Here is a 17,919-nt window from a genome sequence, read left to right on the forward strand (position 1 = left end):
ATCATATGTGAGATAGACCTACAGGACATGTGCGACATTTCATAGAACAGTTCGAAATAATAAATGAGAGAAACGCTTAATGTTTATTTGCAACTTAACATATTAGTTGTTTGTACAGTTATTTTAATTTTATCCATTCATGATCTAAAAAATTCTCTTGTAAAATTATATAGATTATATTATTCTAAACACATTATTAATTTAATTTCTTAGGTAATTTAAAACATTTATTCAGTGTATTCATGTATTATTTATCATAACTAAGTACACACTTAAAGACAAATACAGTTGCTTTATAAATACAAACAGTGGGTAAGTTTTTCTGTACCAAATTCAACTAAAAAATAATAAATATTTTAATTTTATTACAAGTTCCATTATGACAAATTTAGGAAAAATATCATAAAACATAACTAAAGATTTAACTTTTCACAAAAAAATTTTAAATAAAATATTGATGATTAAATTTAAAAATCAAAAATAGTATAAAACCAAACTAGGAAATGTCAACTTTGCCTTCACTTTAATGGCATCATAGTACATGCAATTATAAACCAATTTCACGCATATTTCTGTAATTTTGTACGTGCACTGACCTAGATGAATTATACATCAATGGTACGAATGTTGTACCATTATAATCAAATCAATACTTGTTAAAACAAAAAATCCTTTGAACAATATACGCAAGGTGATAAAACTCTGTGTTTAGCGATGATTCAAAATATTGCACTACATGACAATTTACTCTGAAAATCACTTAGATTGGATGCGAATATCGAAGGAGACTGAAAAATATTTTGAACTCAAGCCATAAACAATATTAAAAAGCCACGTAGGTTCTTGATGCGCACATGAACTGTAGAACTGTAACCCTTCAACCAATATGCACATGCTGACCCATCATGCGGAGTAAAATGCACAATTTTAAATAAACAAATCCAATAAATGCATATCCACAGGAGTTACTATCATTTGACAAAAAAGAGCACAAAGTACCCGACTACAACATAGCTTTGGTTGCTCAACCGTAGCGGCTAGTTTTTATATTTCACTCTAAATATCAGTTCAAATATTGCTAGATGAATGATCTTTCTTTTAAGAGTAAACATCTTTGCTGTCGGTATATTGCACTTGGTAGAAGTAATTTCATGAAAATGGAACGGAAGTCGATAAACGGAAATGTGACACAAAGATGGTGGCCCCACTTGTAGCAACATTTACCCATATAGATACACTTTAGTAAACATCAGGGGACACACATATTGGTGTTTCAAATGAAACTTTATGAAAGTGAAACTACCCAGGAAAATATTAGGTAAACTAAAATAGTTATAGTAAAAACCCCTCTCAAGTTGTAAAATACCTAAGAAACTGACACTACAATGACTGTCTATAATTTAATGAAGCTTTTAGGACATACACCAATGCAGTTTTTCACTGTTTGTCACAGGAAAAATTCTGAAAATCAAAAAATATATAAAAAATATTAGGATAAAAATTCACAGAAAACACAACCAAATCAACTTGTGTGGGATAAACGGAGTCAACGATGACACCAACAAGCATATGGCTACACAAAGACAACAACACGGACATAAAATGTTTAACATATAACTATCATACAGCACAAGAATTCCGTTGAAGGAACTTAGTCATGGAAAAATTAATAAAACAACACACTCACACACAAACACAGTGGGCTAACGACAGGACAGATTAAATGAAAGCGGAAAACAAACCCGGACAATGCAGCAAACATATAACCACAGCGATAAAGGTCAATAAGTTCTTTGGACAAAACAACGGCGATAGCAATGACTAACGCAGAAGATTTCCAATGAGAACAGTTGTGACGTTTCGGGAACCGATATCCCTTCCCTTCATCAGGCACAATCAGACTGATATTGGACACTGGAAAAAAATTATGACCGTCTAATCTCAGGGTTCCAATAACTTGACTTTCCTTTGCAAATGCTGTAGCTATGGTGTCATCCCAAATCGACTTACTGTAAAGTGCCCTGTTACCCAGACAGTCCTTGTTCATCATTTTTGCACAAAAATCTTCAATTCCTTCCGATTTATTCCCAATCAGAAACAGTTTGTTTTCCCACTCCCAAATCTTGCGCGATTCTAGTTAAAGATTTACCTGCATCAATACAAAATAAGGCTTGGTGTTTTTGCTCCATTGTTACAGTCACTTTCTTATGTTTAGTAGCCATTACGTTACTCTTAATAAGTGCGCAAAATAAGACACATGCACTCAATAAAAATAACTGTCACAAGCACCTTCACCAGCTTGAATAAACATTGACTGAAGGGAACAAAACAAAACAACTCGCAGGTATAGAGTGGGTCACTCCCCTGAATACAGGCGATGAGCGGAAAAGGGAAAACTGGTGGCAAGAATTCCGGCAACTGAGGGCAGGCGAACCCTTTCTTATCTTAGAATTGTATTGTCTTCTTTTCCAGTGCCACAACATCTATTACATATCATGTTTTATTATTTATTTATAAATCTGTCCAGATTAACCGGATGCCCGGACTAGTTTGGATCTGATTCACAAGACTACTGCAAAACAAATAAAATAAATTAATCAAGAAAATTTTTTTTTAACTTTTTGTAGTTTTTTTCGTCAACACATTTTGGGCATACCATCTGAATTTATGTAAAGCGAAAGTATATGTTAAAGAAAGAATACGTACCGGACATGACGTACTTATGTATTAGATCAGTTTAGGAGTTTTCCCTCAATTTATACTTTCCAGCAATACTGTCAGTGAAACAATCAAAGCATGTCTAGCATTGTTCGAAGTGTTTATTAAAAATTAAAAGCAAACCAAATAGTTTTTTTTTTACCTAAATATTCTCAGTAAACTATTAGGTACTAGTGTATAAATTGTAGCAAAATACTAAACCCGTAATAATTTTGTATTAACTATTATGTATGCCAATCATGTTATTAATTAGGAGAATGTTCTTATGCGGATTGTAGTACACTGTACTAAACAAATGCACATATTTTAATTTTCTCTTGACAAACAGAACAATATTGTAAGTGCAAAGTGGAAAAGTATGGTTATTTAAACTTCATTATTACAAAGTGGTTAATTTTCTGAACCCTCAGATTTGTATCAAAGAGATTTCACTGTAAATGTATAACATAGAAAGCGCATGTATAACATGAGATTATAAAAAAGTTTTAAAAAATATAATATTATTTAATGTTTTTTTTCCAATGAATGTAGGAACATGTCTCTGCAGACCAAAATGTTGGATAAATTTAGCAGAAATACTCAACACGAGAAATTGATTTCTCATTTGTGTGTAAGAGAGTGCCGCTTCAAAGAACTGGCTTTGCTAAACTTAGCAGAACATACAGTACAAAGGAAAGGTTTATCTCCAGTGTGTGTAAGAGAGTGCTGCTTAAGAGAAATAGCATGGCGAAACTTAGCAGTGCATACGGTACATGTGAAAGGTTTTTCTCCAGTGTGTGTAAGAGAGTGCTGCTTCAGGTTACCAGCCTGGCTAAACCTAGCAGTACATACGGTACATGAGAAAGGTTTTTCTCTAGTGTGTGTAAGACAGTGCTGCTTCAAGTTAGAAGCCCGGCTAAACTTAGCAGTACATACAGTACAAGAGAACGGTTTTTCCCCAGTGTGTGTACGAGAGTGCCGCTTGAGATGAGATGATGTGCTAAACTTAGCAGAACATACAGTACAAGAGAAAGGTTTTTCTCCAGTGTGTGTAAGAGAGTGCTGCTTCAGGTTACCAGCCTGGCTAAACCTAGCAGTACATACGGTACATGAGAAAGGTTTTTCTCTAGTGTGTGTAAGACAGTGCTGCTTCAAGTTAGAAGCCCGGCTAAACTTAGCAGTACATACAGTACAAGAGAACGGTTTTTCCCCAGTGTGTGTACGAGAGTGCCGCTTGAGATGAGATGATGTGCTAAACTTAGCAGAACATACAGTACAAAGGAAAGGTTTTTCTCCAATGTGTGTAAGAGAGTGCTGCTTAAGAGAAATAGCATGGCGAAACTTAGCAGAACATACAGTACAAGATAAAGGTTTTTTTCCAGTGTGTGTAAGAGAGTGCTGCTTCAGGTTACCAGCCAGGCTAAACCTAGCAGTACATACAGTACATGAGAAAGGTTTTTCTCCAGTGTGTGTAAGAGAGTGCGTCTTCAGATTACTAGCCTGGGTAAACTTATTAGTACATACAGTACAAGAGAAAGGTTTATCTACAGTGTGTGTAAGAGAGTGCTGCTTCAAGTCAGAAGCCCGGCTAAACTTAGCAGTACATACGGTACAAGAGAAAGGTTTTTCTCCAGTGTGTGAAAGAGAGTGCCGCTTGAGATGAGAAGACTTGCTAAACTTAGCAGAACATAATTGACACCAGAAACGTTTTTGGCCTGTGTGTGTATTAGTGCGCTGCTGTATCGGTATACAATTGCTAACACAATCATTTTCCTTGGATCCAGGGTGACAGTTTGTGTGGTTTGATAATTTCATTTGGTCAATGTTAGTCACTTCTGACTTCATTATGATGCAGGTGTCTGGTGAGTCTTGGGATCTGTGTCCCATGCATCCCGATGAAGTGTTGCCATGGTAACCCACACAGCTGTGTGGTTCATTCCATACAGCTGCTGTGGCTAGAACAGAAACAGGAACTTTTCATAAGTACAGAACAAGATAAATGAAATGAATAAAAATCAATTATTTCCATGACCTAAATTATTTGATACTAGTGTATCAAGGGGCAGAAGCACCAAGGAGTGGGTATATTGATTATAAAATTAAAAAAAAAAAAAAATATTTTTGGTAATTACATTATATCACTTGCCTCACGGAAACAGGATACAATGAAAAAAGTATAAATTAGCTTTTCTTCACTGACCAATATCATATCTTTCGAAATAACATGATAGCTCATCTCACTTTGAAAAAAAAAGAGGAGGTGTTTTAATTGCAGTGAATAAACACAAATATTTATCAGTTCAACCAATTGAGAAATATTATTTACCACTAACTGAAGCTGTGTGGTTAGGAATTAAAATATCCCCTACACACTTTCATACTTATGATAATATTTATTAACTTCTAGAGCATATCTAAACTTTTTAGAGATTCATGAAGTCAAACTGATACCTGTGAAATAACTTCGTGGTTATTCTGAGATTCCTAATATCCCTGTAGAGACCCGTCAACTAAATTTAGACTTTTAATGGCTAAATTTAGAATGTTTTCAAGTGATGTAGCATAAATAATTCAATTTATCATATAGCATATTTACTTTTACTTTCCCCTGAACAAAACAAACAACTGTGAGGTTTTTGTTTTAAAAACCAAATTGTGTTTTAGTTTCCACCACGCAGCACCACTGCTTTGTCGACATTCGCCCTGCCATCTAGAGCTAGTCAGGGTGTGGGTGCCCCCACCGCACATTCCTGTGAGTGAGCTTGGGGCTCACTTGGGCCAGCGCGGCCTCCGGTAATAAGTTGTGATCTCAGATGTACCTTCATATAGGCTCACTGGTAGCGAGCTGGTAGGCATGGGCTTACTCTGGACTCTGAGGGACTATGTCCTTCCTCAAAGTAAACGACTAAGATAGGACTCAATGTAACAGGTCCATGATTTGAAAGGGCCTCAGTTGTAGATGATGTGGATCAACAGTTTTAAGTTCCCTCTAGGTTGCGGAGAATGACATTATTTAACGCAATTGTCTTGTAAAGTTACCATTATTGATTATAAAGATTAAAGATGTTAAGGACTTTGATACTCACTCTCGTTTAGTTGATCTATTAAGTTGTTTAACTAAAATGTATTTCGGACTTCCCTAATTTCAGCAACGTAATTTACATGTAACAAAAAGACTGACATGTAGAATTTTATAAGTTTGGTTTGTTATTTGAAAAAAGTATTGTTACATTGATAGTATTTATTTTTAAGTAATTTTATTAGTTTAACATTTCACCAGGCATTGTGTATTGGGTGCTGAACCTAGACCCTTAAGGTCCTGGTAGAAAACATGTGTGTTCATTAAAGATAAACTACTACGAATATAAACCCTTTGCATAACTATGGTACTCCTAGTAAAATTCATGACACCTTGTCTGACATGTCAAATTATTTATTGACCATTTAAGAATTTTGCTTACTAATTGATTTAAACTATCCCGTTACATTTGGTGGCTTACACAGTCTAGGTTCTACTTCTGGTGAGAGATGGAGATTATTATTGTTAATTTTTTAATGTGGTTATTTACTGAAGATTAATTAAGTTTTATGATCTATTGACTTCATATGGCTATTACATTTAATAAGAGTGCACAATTTTAAAGAGTAGAAATCAATAAAAAGAATACTAGTTTGCTTATTTTCAGTAACATGTAGGAGGCTACGTGTCAGTACATGTTTTGTTAGTCGAGTTTGACAGTTGGAGTGACTTAGTATTAAGAGTGTAATTTTAAGCCAGAATAGCTTTAAGTTTATTTTTAGTTTTAATTTTAATATATGATAGGTTAATTTAAGAAATTTTAGTTTAGTTTAAGGTAATTTAAAAGCTGTAGGTTAATAAGCACTTCTAGTGTTTTACGATCATAGAATTAACTTTGTTTATTTTAACGTACAATTTTGTTAAGATAATTTAAATACCTTTAAAATTATTTCATATTGTGGTAAGTAAGTACTTAAAGAAAAAGTATTAGTTGTAATTTTGTACAATAGAGGACAGTAAAATAAAAGGTATGTCATTAGTATGTGAGATGATATGTTAAGTTTACATTACGTAATTTACCGTGAATTGTTACAAATTTTTGTTGTGTTTACTTTATTCAGAGTAATTGATTTTGAAGTAATTTAAATGGAAATATATAGGTTATTAATTAAATGGTATATAATTCTGGAATAAGTCTACAATTTTAGTGAAATGGTATGTTACATTAGGAAAGTTCAGAAATATTTTAACAGCATTGTGTTTTGAGACAGGCTGCAAACATCCGTCCAAGCATATTTGGCTGTGATCTAGCGGAGCACACCAGAACTTTAGATGTTGGTAATCCTGACAGTTAGATTCACGAGTGCTGAAATGCTGACAGTTGTGTCCCTGCATGCTAATGTATAGCTCTGTGTTGGCTGACATAGGTTAGTAGTGTGTAATTTGTATTTAACTTTTTTTCAGGCAAAGACTATGACTCAGTTCAAGTAAGTATAATGTTGTGATAAGTGAGTTGTACTGTTTAATTGCATTGTATGTTTTCATGTGGGTGGGTGTTTGTTTGTTTATGTATTGAGAGATTTGTTTCAGTAAGATAATTACCAATAGAACCTAGAAAATCAATGGGGGTAAATTATGATGAGAATCTGGAGGCAGACAGACTATAATGTGAAACTAGAAGTCCCTGGAGAAGCTATAACAGACACAAGGAGTTGGGCTGTTGAAAGTGTGAGAGAGGCAGGAATAGGAGACCCCAGATAGAGGAAAAATATTAAGGCATAGATTTTATTTTGAGACGTGTGTTGAAAGCTGTAGGCCGAATAAATAACAGGACTGAGTGTGTGGATAGAAGCGCCCAGTTGGTTAGCCATTTCTAAAAACATGAGAGACGCACAGGTAGAAGTAGAGAGCCTAAAGGGTGGTAGGCCCTTCAGGTATGATCAATACTTGATTCAACCAATGGAAAAATAAGAGAAGTTATGTCTTCCAGTATTTAAACAGCAATAGATAGTCCGCTCTAAGGACCAATGCCTTTACCAACAAATCTATTAATTATCAATTTGATAGAAACAATAGTGTTATCAGTAATTTTATTTTTTAAAAATAGAGACATTACATCACTTTTACGTGATTGTTGACGTCTGTTTTGTGTGACTACTGTGTCTGGTGATGTGACATTAGAGCAGTAGAGCACCGATAGGCATCGTTATTCAAACATAATGACGTCGACTGGGACTATGCCCTCCCTAAGGCAGGGAAATATTGGTAAATATATTACACTTTGGCAAATAAACAATACTGCTTCTATCTTACGATTGACCATAGAGCTACTGTCTCACTGAAACACATTTTGAAGACAGTGAAGTTAAACATAGTGTACCAACATTTGCTAACAAAAAATGCACTTCGATTAATCAATATTCTGAACATCACCCCTAAGGCAGGGAAATATTGGTAAATATATTACACTTTGGCAAATAAACAATACTGCTTCTATCTTACGATTGACCATAGAGCTACTGTCTCACTGAAACACATTTTGAAGACAGTGAAGTTAAACATAGTGTACCAACATTTGCTAACAAAAAATGCACTTCGATTAATCAATATTCTGAACATCACCCCTAAGGCAGGGAAATATTGGTAAATATATTACACTTTGGCAAATAAACAATACTGCTTCTATCTTACGATTGACCATAGAGCTACTGTCTCACTGAAACACATTTTGAAGACAGTGAAGTTAAACATAGTGTACCAACATTTGCTAACAAAAAATGCACTTCGATTAATCAATATTCTGAACATCACCTAAGAAGTTTGCCTCACATCCACTTACACAAATTTACGTCAGAGTTCTGTGAAAATGTGTGATCATTGTAATGATTGCCGATAACGCAATAAGCAATACAGATTTTGTGGAAGTTCTACTTACTAAAATTCGTCTTGAGTTTGAGAGTTGTTTCCAAATTGTTGTAAAACAATTTTTACTCAATGTGGTTTCTTGATTAGTGGAAAGTTTCGATGGATTCAGTTTATTTATAAATTAGGTTGTGGTCAGACAAAGAAGGTGCACTAATTTATGATGAGACTTCACTTAACTTTCGGTGATTTATTTTCGTTTTCAGATATTGCATTAAAAAAAAAAAGGATATAATATCTTTTACCACGTACCTGTAATTCTGTATGCCTTTTATCAAAGAATCAAAAAGGTAGACAGAGCCAAAGATTTGGTATCCATCCCAAATTCAACACATATCAACTATTCTTTACCAATGGAAAGATTTGGAAAGAAATGCCATTCATGGAGCAAACAGAAAATTTTTAAGGTTGTAATACCTATCAAGAGTTTCTGTCTTGTTTTGGAACCTGAGGTGCTGATTTTACACCACTTTTTTGACACAATTGCAAATAATAGTTAGGTTATCGTAAAGCTTCTGAAAAAACTTAAATGTAAAATTCTGATTAGCGCAACTCATCTACAATTTAGTTTAGGGTTGCATTTAAGAAAAAAAATATTTTTAAATCTTAGACAATCCTACCAACATAAGATATTGATAATTATGGGGTATATTCCATTTAGATACCAAAATACGAAAATTTGTTCTTGGATTTGTTTGTAACTTACAAAAGTAAATGATTGATTTTTAATGTAAAATAGGTCAAAAACATACCAATCTTTGTGTCTATTCTCCCAGAAAAAGCCAAATACGGGGCTCAAAGAATGGGAATTGATAATTTCCAGGCGTAAAATGGCTGCTATATAGGTTTAAGTGTCGGTGGAATTTAAGTACTCTGAAGACTGCAGGTGAGGTAGGATTAGTTGTTCCATCTGTGTTACAATCATGGCAGCCTAAGCTACAAACTCTAATAGCAGGATATTCTCTATGAGATGTTTTTGATGCTGACGAAGCAGATAATTTCTTTAACCTGCTTCCTGACAAAACACTCGCCCTGAAAGGAAAAACTCGCCATGGAGGAAGTCCAGTAAAAAGAGGTTTACTGTTTTGCTGTGGGCCAACCCTGACGGTTCAGAGAAATTGACATGTCTTGTGATCAAAAATTTTTGTGAACATCGGTGCTTTAAACACATTAAGCACTTACCCTGCACCAACAAAAATTAGGGATGGGTCATGTATGTTCTTCAGTGCTTCGATTCCACCGATTCTGCCAGGAATCGGAACCGTCGATTCTTCCGCCAAGTTTCAAGGAATCGTATTGTATTTAGTATGGTACTAAGCATTCTTAATAGTTTAGAAAATAAAAAGTTTTTTCCTGAATGAAACCACAGATTACTACTAAAATTACGGTTTTTTCGTCCAGAATATTGTCACAATATTTACGTAACTCACCTTGCACTTCGATTTCAAAATTCAGTAAATCAATTACATTATAAAAGTTGTTAGGATCAATTGAAATACATATTTGTTTTCCAAACTCTAGAAATAAAATCAATTGGTTAAGATCAATTAATAATAATATCAAGAATAACCTGAAGAAATTCTGGCGATTGTAAAAATAATGAAACATGGATATTATGATTATCTATCTCTTGAAGTTAACGGTAGTGTTTCCAATGATCCTAAAATACTTTCTAATATGCTTGCGGGTTATTTTTCTAGTGTTTATGTGCCACCTACTCACACAAACAATGTTTCCTGTTCATCTGTATCACATGACACAATTTCAGCTCCTATAATATCTGAAAGTCTAGTACTTTGGGGCATCAAGACTTTAAAAACATCAATGTCAATGGGTCCTGACGGGAAACCAAATTTCATATTGAAAGGCTGTTCTCATCTTTTAGTTCCTCTTTTAACTCACTTATTTAACATGAGTTTAAAAACTCATGTATTTCCTGATGAATGGAAAATTGCCAAAGTTATCCCGATTCACAAAAGTGGTTCTAAATTAAAGGTATCAAACTATCGACCTATATCTCTATTAAATGGCTATTCTAAAATCTTTGAAAAAATTATATTCAAAATTATAAACTTTGCCTTAAAAAATAGACTTTCTGTAAATCAACATGGCTTTAGAATTGGAATATCCACTGCTACAAACTTAATTACCTTCCTCAATCCTATCTACTATGAAGTCACTAACAGGGGTCAGGTTGATGCCTGTTACTTTGATCTAGCCAAAGCTTTCGATTCTGTTAGTCATCCACTTCTACTTGTTAAACTATCCAATTTTGGTTTATCTGACAACTTTGTTAACTGGTTTTCGAGTTACCTCAGTAACAGAAGTTTCTTTGTCTCAATTAACAACAGTAATTCAACTCTTCACAATGCCTGTTCTGGTGTTCCTCAGGGCGGTACTTTATCTCCTTTACTTTTTAAAATATATATTGATGATATCACACATGTCTTGTCCCACTCTACTGGTGTTCTGTTTGCAGATGATCTTAAAATCTGTAGAAAAATCATCTCAGTCAATGATTGCATTTTATTGCAATCCGACATCAATGCAGTTAATCTTTGGTGCAAATCAAATCTTGTCCGTCTTAATCATGATAAAACAAAAATAATTTCCTTTACTAGGAAATATTTTCCTATAAACTATGAGTACAAATTAGAGAATTCAATTCCAAAAACGACTGCTTTAAAAGATCTTGGAATTTTTCTTGATTCTAAATTGTTTTTTCATTAACATGCAATTTTTTAATTTCTAGTTCTCGAAGAACACTTGCCCTAATTAAATATATTACTTACTATGCCATTAATTCAGATTCCATTATTTCTCTTTTCTTAGCACTAATTAGGTAAAAACTAGAATATTGTTCAGTAATATGGAAAACAATATTGATAAAATTGAAAAAAATTCAAAACAAATGTATTAAACTTATTACTCAAAAATCATTTCCCCCTCCTAAATTAACATCACTTTTTGATCGGCGTGCCCTCCTTGACCATCTTTTTATTTCCAATTGTTATTCATCTAAAATCAATTGTAAATACATCTTAGACAATACTGGTTTAAGAGTCCCCCAGTACCATGGTCGACTTACGTCTACTTTTTGTACAATCAAGAGACAAAATGATATCTTTAGATTAATAAGCAATTATAATAGTTTAGACCCAATAGTAACAAGCTTAGCCAATTAGTAAATTATTTTAGTAGCACTTGCAGCCAATTCAATTAACTGTGTATTCTAAATTCACTAATTTTCTGTATTTTTGAATTTATTAATATTTTATTTTGTTTATTAATTTTCTGTTTTTTGTTTTGGGTCATTTGTCTGTTGTGTCTCTTGTGTATTGTGTATTGTGTTTGTTTTTTTTGTACCGTGCACACCCCTGTAATCTCTTCTCAGAGTGTTGGTGTGCATGTCACAATTTATAAATAAAAAAATAAATTTATAAATAAATTTATAAATAAATAAAATAACCGTGTTTTAACTTATTTCGTGTTGAATTACACAATACGTAAAGAAAGAAAAAGAAACAAATTACGAATACATCATCTCATCTAGCCGAGTCCACCATACTTTAAAGTTGTAAACAGCTAACAGAGCGTCCAACACAACAAAAGCAATACCTACTATCTATCGTAATTTATTTTGTTTGAAGTTTTAAAATGGTTAAAATTGGGTTAAAACACGTAATATATCACTGTATTTTTATTTAATATAATAATATATTTAACTAGTATGTCTGATTAATTAACTTTTTTTCGTTTGCTTCGCACATAGATTTTGACGCGGTTGAGCACTTACTGCATTAAAAGAAACACGAAAGACTCCATATTATCTAATACTTTATGTTGTAACCTCACTTTTGTTTCTATTAACACGTGTGGTTTCAATTACTTTTTTTCAAGAGATTTTATTTCTACTATAGTATAGTACACGTATTTCTGCGATAGTACAGTACACGTATTTCTGTGACGTATATAACTCGTTTTTGCAGATACACACGTGAAACGGTGTATTAGAAATAAAAAATCATGTCTAAAGTGTGGAAACATTTTACAATCTGCAATTGACAAATTTGCAATATGCAATTATTGTAACACGAAAATATCTCGTGGGCCAACAAAGACCACAACCAACCTATTAAAACATTTTCGGACTCAACATAAGTAGGACCGATTTTGCTTTGGGGGACTCCAGTGAAATTCATAATGTACCATAACATTCTATTTTTGATTTATATACTGTTTTAATATTTCAGTTTGTTTTGTAAATACACCTGAATTCTCATTTCTAGAAATTGATGAAATTATAACCTTGTATTGCTTATGAATTAATTAGCATAATACAAGCAGCTGAGTTCTCATTAGAATTGCATTAAAAACTTTGTCTTGAAATAGAAGTTTGGTTGGAATCATGGTATATTGTATTTTTCCTTTAAGTTCTTTAACGATTAGGTACATGGCAATTTTTTTTGGTGGAATCGGAATCGGAACCGAACCTGGAATCGAAGCATTTTTAGAATCGGATTCGGAATCAGGAAAATATGGAATCGACCCATCTCTAGTGTTAAACAAGGCTTTTTCTTCATCTTTAATGTGCAATACCTGTCCTTCCATGTCAATAATGAATCCGTATCGATTCATGATGTCCACTTCTAGAATTACCTCATCCTGATATCAGCAACAAGAAAGGTCTGTGATAATGTCCAAGTTCCAATCCTTACCACCAAATCCAGCTGTCCATGCACAAGTGAAGTGTCTCCGGTGGCTGTTTTGAGTCTATATGGGATGGGTGCTCTCTTCAGCTTTTCCCTACTGACGTCTGTACAAACTATAGATGCCGATGCCCCTGTGTCAATAGTAAGTAAACACTGTCTGCCATTAATCCATCCATTAAGGACAAGCTGCCATGGCCTCTACGAAGTACAGATACTGGAAAAACACCTTTGGGCAACCATTTCCTGTAGAGCTGGCATGCACCCCCTCACCAGCTATTGCTTGTTTCCCTGTTGATCTTCCTGTCTCTCTTCCTGCTGTGTTGTCTTCCTGTATGTCGGACAGTCCCACTGAGTGTGTCCTGGTTCATCGCAGTAAAAGCACTGCGGGCGTTCTCTTGCTCTTCTGATCTGGTTACCTGGAGTGTCATTCAGCCTCTTCTTCAATGCCCTGAGAATATCTACTTAATTAGTGATGTTTCTGGCATGTGCTCCATTGTGTGTCTCCAGTCCAGCTATCTTTGTCCTGATGTTTGTGTTTATTGAGGCACTGCATGTTTCCTCGATTTCCAGGCCATGGACCAAAACCTCACATCTCTTCTTTTGCCGGGCCAAATAAGAGTTCGCTGAACCTCTACAATTCTGAGTCTGTCTGTAAACGCACTGGTGGCTAAATGCTGGCGGAACTCCGTTTATTTTTTTGGGTATGCGAGGTACACGAGTTGCTCAAAGTCGGCTTCTAATTCTTGGAGTGTTTCTGAAGATCGCTGTTGACGTGTCTTCAGGGCTGTTCTTTTCACCTCGTCCAAGTATCGGTCGCCATACCTCAGCTCAAGGGCCTCTACTAATGCTCCATAGTCTCTCTGGTCTGTGACTGGTATGGTCTGCAGCAGCTCTAGTGGAGATCCTCGCAGGGCCAAGACGAGTGCTGTAGCCCTTTCTTCCTCGCCCCAGCCGTTTACTTCTGCAGCTGCCTCAGACTGTGTTCTGTGCACTGTCCACGAAAATGAACCATTGAAGGTGGGTGGCCGCTGCAAGTGCCCTCCACCGTAACATCCTCGGAGAAACTCTTACGGCTCGTAGCAGCAGAGGCTTCTTTGATCATCCGTCGGCACTCCTCGGTTACAGCTTCTATACGCCGTTCAGTGTCCTGCTCGAGCTGAATATCTGTTGTTCCTGTTGTGCGAGATGCTGCTCCAAACACTTGACTTTACTCTCGACCTGAATTCTGTTTTCGTCGATTCTCTTCATTTCTTCTTGAGCACAGCTATTTCATTTCTCAACTCTTTACTCCTCTTCATTTCTTCTTGGTCTTCTTCATGTCTCAATATCAGTCTTAATAGCATTTTCCATCTCTTCTTGGCAGTTATTCATTTAGTTCTTCATTTCTTCTTGGCCATTCTTCATTTCATTCTTCATTACCTTTTAGTGACACTTCATTTTATTATTCATTTCCTACTGATCTTTCTTTATTTCCACTTGATCCTTCTTCATTATTCAATTTTGTTATTCATTTTGGCCAAGAAAGCCATTGTGTTTTTAAGTTTGTCAGCTGCCTACTTTTGTGTCCACATACACTACTAGCCTATCACTACAATTTTATGAAACTTCAACCTAAACCCCTACTAAAAACTAACACCAACTTTACAACTACTACTACTGCTACAACAACACAACAACAACAACAACAACAACAACATTCAAAACTACATTCCTAAACTAACTCAATTCTCAAACTAAATTTAATAATGTTTTTCTTTTTAATTTTTAGTTAAAAAAATTGTACACTAAATCTATTAATTAGGGCTATCCCACTTCAAACACCAAAATTGTTACTAGTATAGATACGTACTGTGGGAAAACTGATTTTGTAAGGGATAGCCCAATTTAGTTTTATTACAGCTTTACTAATTACTAATATTTACATTACTAATAAATCATTGTATGTACTTAAAAATGTCAACTTTAATAATTGTCAGTTTCATATCATCTCGCTTGTGAGCTGTACAACAATTGAGAAACAGCAGAATGTTTTGGTTCTTAACTCCCATACAAGCATCCAGAGAAATAACCACTCTCTAAACAAGGAAGATTTCATCCATGCTATTGAGTTAGTTTTGTTAGAGATGGGTCGATTCCATATTTTCCCGATTCCAAATCCGATTCCAAAAATGCTTCGATTCCAGGTTCGGTTCCGATTCCGATTCCACCAAAAAAATTGCCATGTACCTAATCATTAAAGAACTTAAAGGAAAAATACAATATACCATTATTCCAACCAAACTTCTATTTCAAGACAAAGTTTTTTAATGCAATTCTAATGAGAACTCAGCTGCTTGTATTATGCTAATTAATTCATAAGCAATACAAGGTTATAATTTCATCAATTTCTAGAAATGAGAATTCAGGTGTATTTACAGAACAAACTGAAATATTAAAACAGTATATAAATCAAAAATAAGATGATATGGTACATTATGAATTTCACTAGAGTCCGCCAAAGCAAAATAGGTCCTACTTATGTTGAGTCGAGACCTGCAATAAGCATTTCTAATTAGATTTACAAAGATTTTAATGTAATCTTTCTATCCATAAAAACTTTTTTTTCCATAAAAGCAAACATTAGAAAATAAATCCAATGAACAATTAATTAGAATGTCACTTTCAATAATCAAGAGCACACATTACCTAATCTTATGAATCATACAAAAAAACACTAGTACTAAATTTTGTTGCCCGACTCGTTCCGCGCACGCCACGTTATTGTCTCGTTCAGTCGTTCGAACTCGAAGCCGAAGGTACTAGTACGTCATTCGTTCCGTGACATGGAAAAAGAAAGAAGAGGCGGCGATAAGCGATAAGAAAGAAGCAGGAACCAAGGAGAGGGAAAGAGACAACATTACCCCTGTAAAGGACAGCAGCATGCGCACTGCCCGACTGTGAACCATGGAGCTGCGCAGTGCGCACTGCGCAGTATGCACAGCCGCAAGGGAAGGGATGACCAGAACGAGAACGAGAACGAGAAGGAGGTAAACAACAAACATCCATCTGTACGCAAGCATCCTGTTTGGAAACTAGTGTACTATTAAGTATGAACTATTAAGCAAAGTGACACAGAATAGTTCGTACTAGTTCAGCGGAATGAATACATTCTTAACAGTACATAGTACATGTACTACACAAGACTAACACAAGCCCACGAGTCCAGCTTTCTTTATCTTCATATCGTTTGAGATAGGACTGACTGCTTACGTCTGGCATGCCTCACGACGGTCCTACTGAGAACGGACGAACTATAATACCGGTCTCTGTACCACTGCCGCTTACAAAATCACCTCCCGCCGCTCACAATACATGGCTTGCTGTTTGATGCATGCCAAGCTGCCCTGCCCTCAGATAAACCCAGAAAAACATGTTTATAAATTTTTTCTCAAAAATGTTTACAAAAAAAGGAGGAGGGGGGGGGGCGTATACGCGGGCGGGGCCTTTACGCGAGCAAATACGGTAGCTGTTTACAACTTTAAAGTATGGCGGACTCGGCTAGATGAGATGATGTATTCGTAATTTGTTTCTTTTCCTTTCTTTACGTATTGTGTAATTCAACACGAAATAAGTTAAAACACGGTTATGATTCTAGAGTTTGGAAAACAAATATGTATTTCATTTTATCCTAACGACTTTTATAATGTAATTGTATAAGCCGAAACTGCAACCAATATAAAAGTGATATAAGATAACTATTATGTAATTTACCGAATTTTGAAATCAAAGTGCAAGGTAAGTTACGTAAATATTGTGACAATATTCTGGCCGAAAAAACCGTAATTTTAGCAGGAATCGCTGGTTTCATTCAGGAAAAAACTTTTTTTTTCTATATTATTAAGAGTGCTTAGTACCATACTAAATACGATACGATTCCTTGAAACTTGGCGGAAGAATCGAGGGTTCCGATTCCTGGCAGAATCGGTGGAATCGAAGCACCGAAGAATCACACGACCCATCCCTATTTAACACCGATGAATTGGAAGTTCCTGCAATGCAAGTGGTAGTTAGCAAATCTGTTTCAATTCCAGCAAACCATGAGCAAGCTAAAGCAGCTAGGATAATGGGAGACCCTAGGGGCAACATGGAGAGAATATCCTCAACACAGATGCAAGTAGAAATGAGTTGGATGCTATACTTTCCCAAGTTCAAGATGGAAATGAACGAGTAATAGCATTCTACAGCAAAGTTTTGTCTAAGCCTGAACACCACTATGGAGTCTAGTCACAAGATGAGAACTCTTGGCTGTAGTGAAGTCTCTGCAACATTTCCACTAATATTTATATGAGAGAAAATTCCCTTTACACACTGATCATACTGCACTTAAGTGGCTACTACAGTTCAAAATCCAGAGGGATAACTGCTTGGTGGATTGAACAGATACAGCAATATGATTGTCAGATGGAACATAGGAAAGGCCGAATTCATGTCGTCTCATGAAGACCTTGCAAGGTAAACTGTTACCATTGCAATAGAGCAAAGAATAATGAGGGAATCAAAGATGTTCGGCGAATAATGATAAATATCTTG

General features: G+C 35.1%; 1 protein-coding gene across 2 annotated transcripts in view; it reads right to left on the reverse strand.

Annotated features, from left to right (window-relative positions):
* Positions 1-293: 293 nt before the first annotated feature.
* Positions 294-17,919, reverse strand: part of LOC134530975 (gastrula zinc finger protein XlCGF57.1-like) — a 45,073-nt gene continuing 27,447 nt past the window's right edge. For both annotated transcript variants that reach the window (XM_063366367.1, XM_063366376.1), the window contains one exon: positions 294-4,652. In XM_063366367.1, the coding sequence (XP_063222437.1) occupies positions 3,319-4,652 (1,334 nt within the window). In that variant the 3' untranslated portion in view covers positions 294-3,318. The remainder of the gene's footprint in view (positions 4,653-17,919) is intronic.

The sequence above is a fragment of the Bacillus rossius genome, chromosome 1 (genome assembly GCF_032445375.1).
Source record: "Bacillus rossius redtenbacheri isolate Brsri chromosome 1, Brsri_v3, whole genome shotgun sequence".
NCBI classification, from domain to species: domain Eukaryota; kingdom Metazoa; phylum Arthropoda; class Insecta; order Phasmatodea; family Bacillidae; genus Bacillus; species Bacillus rossius.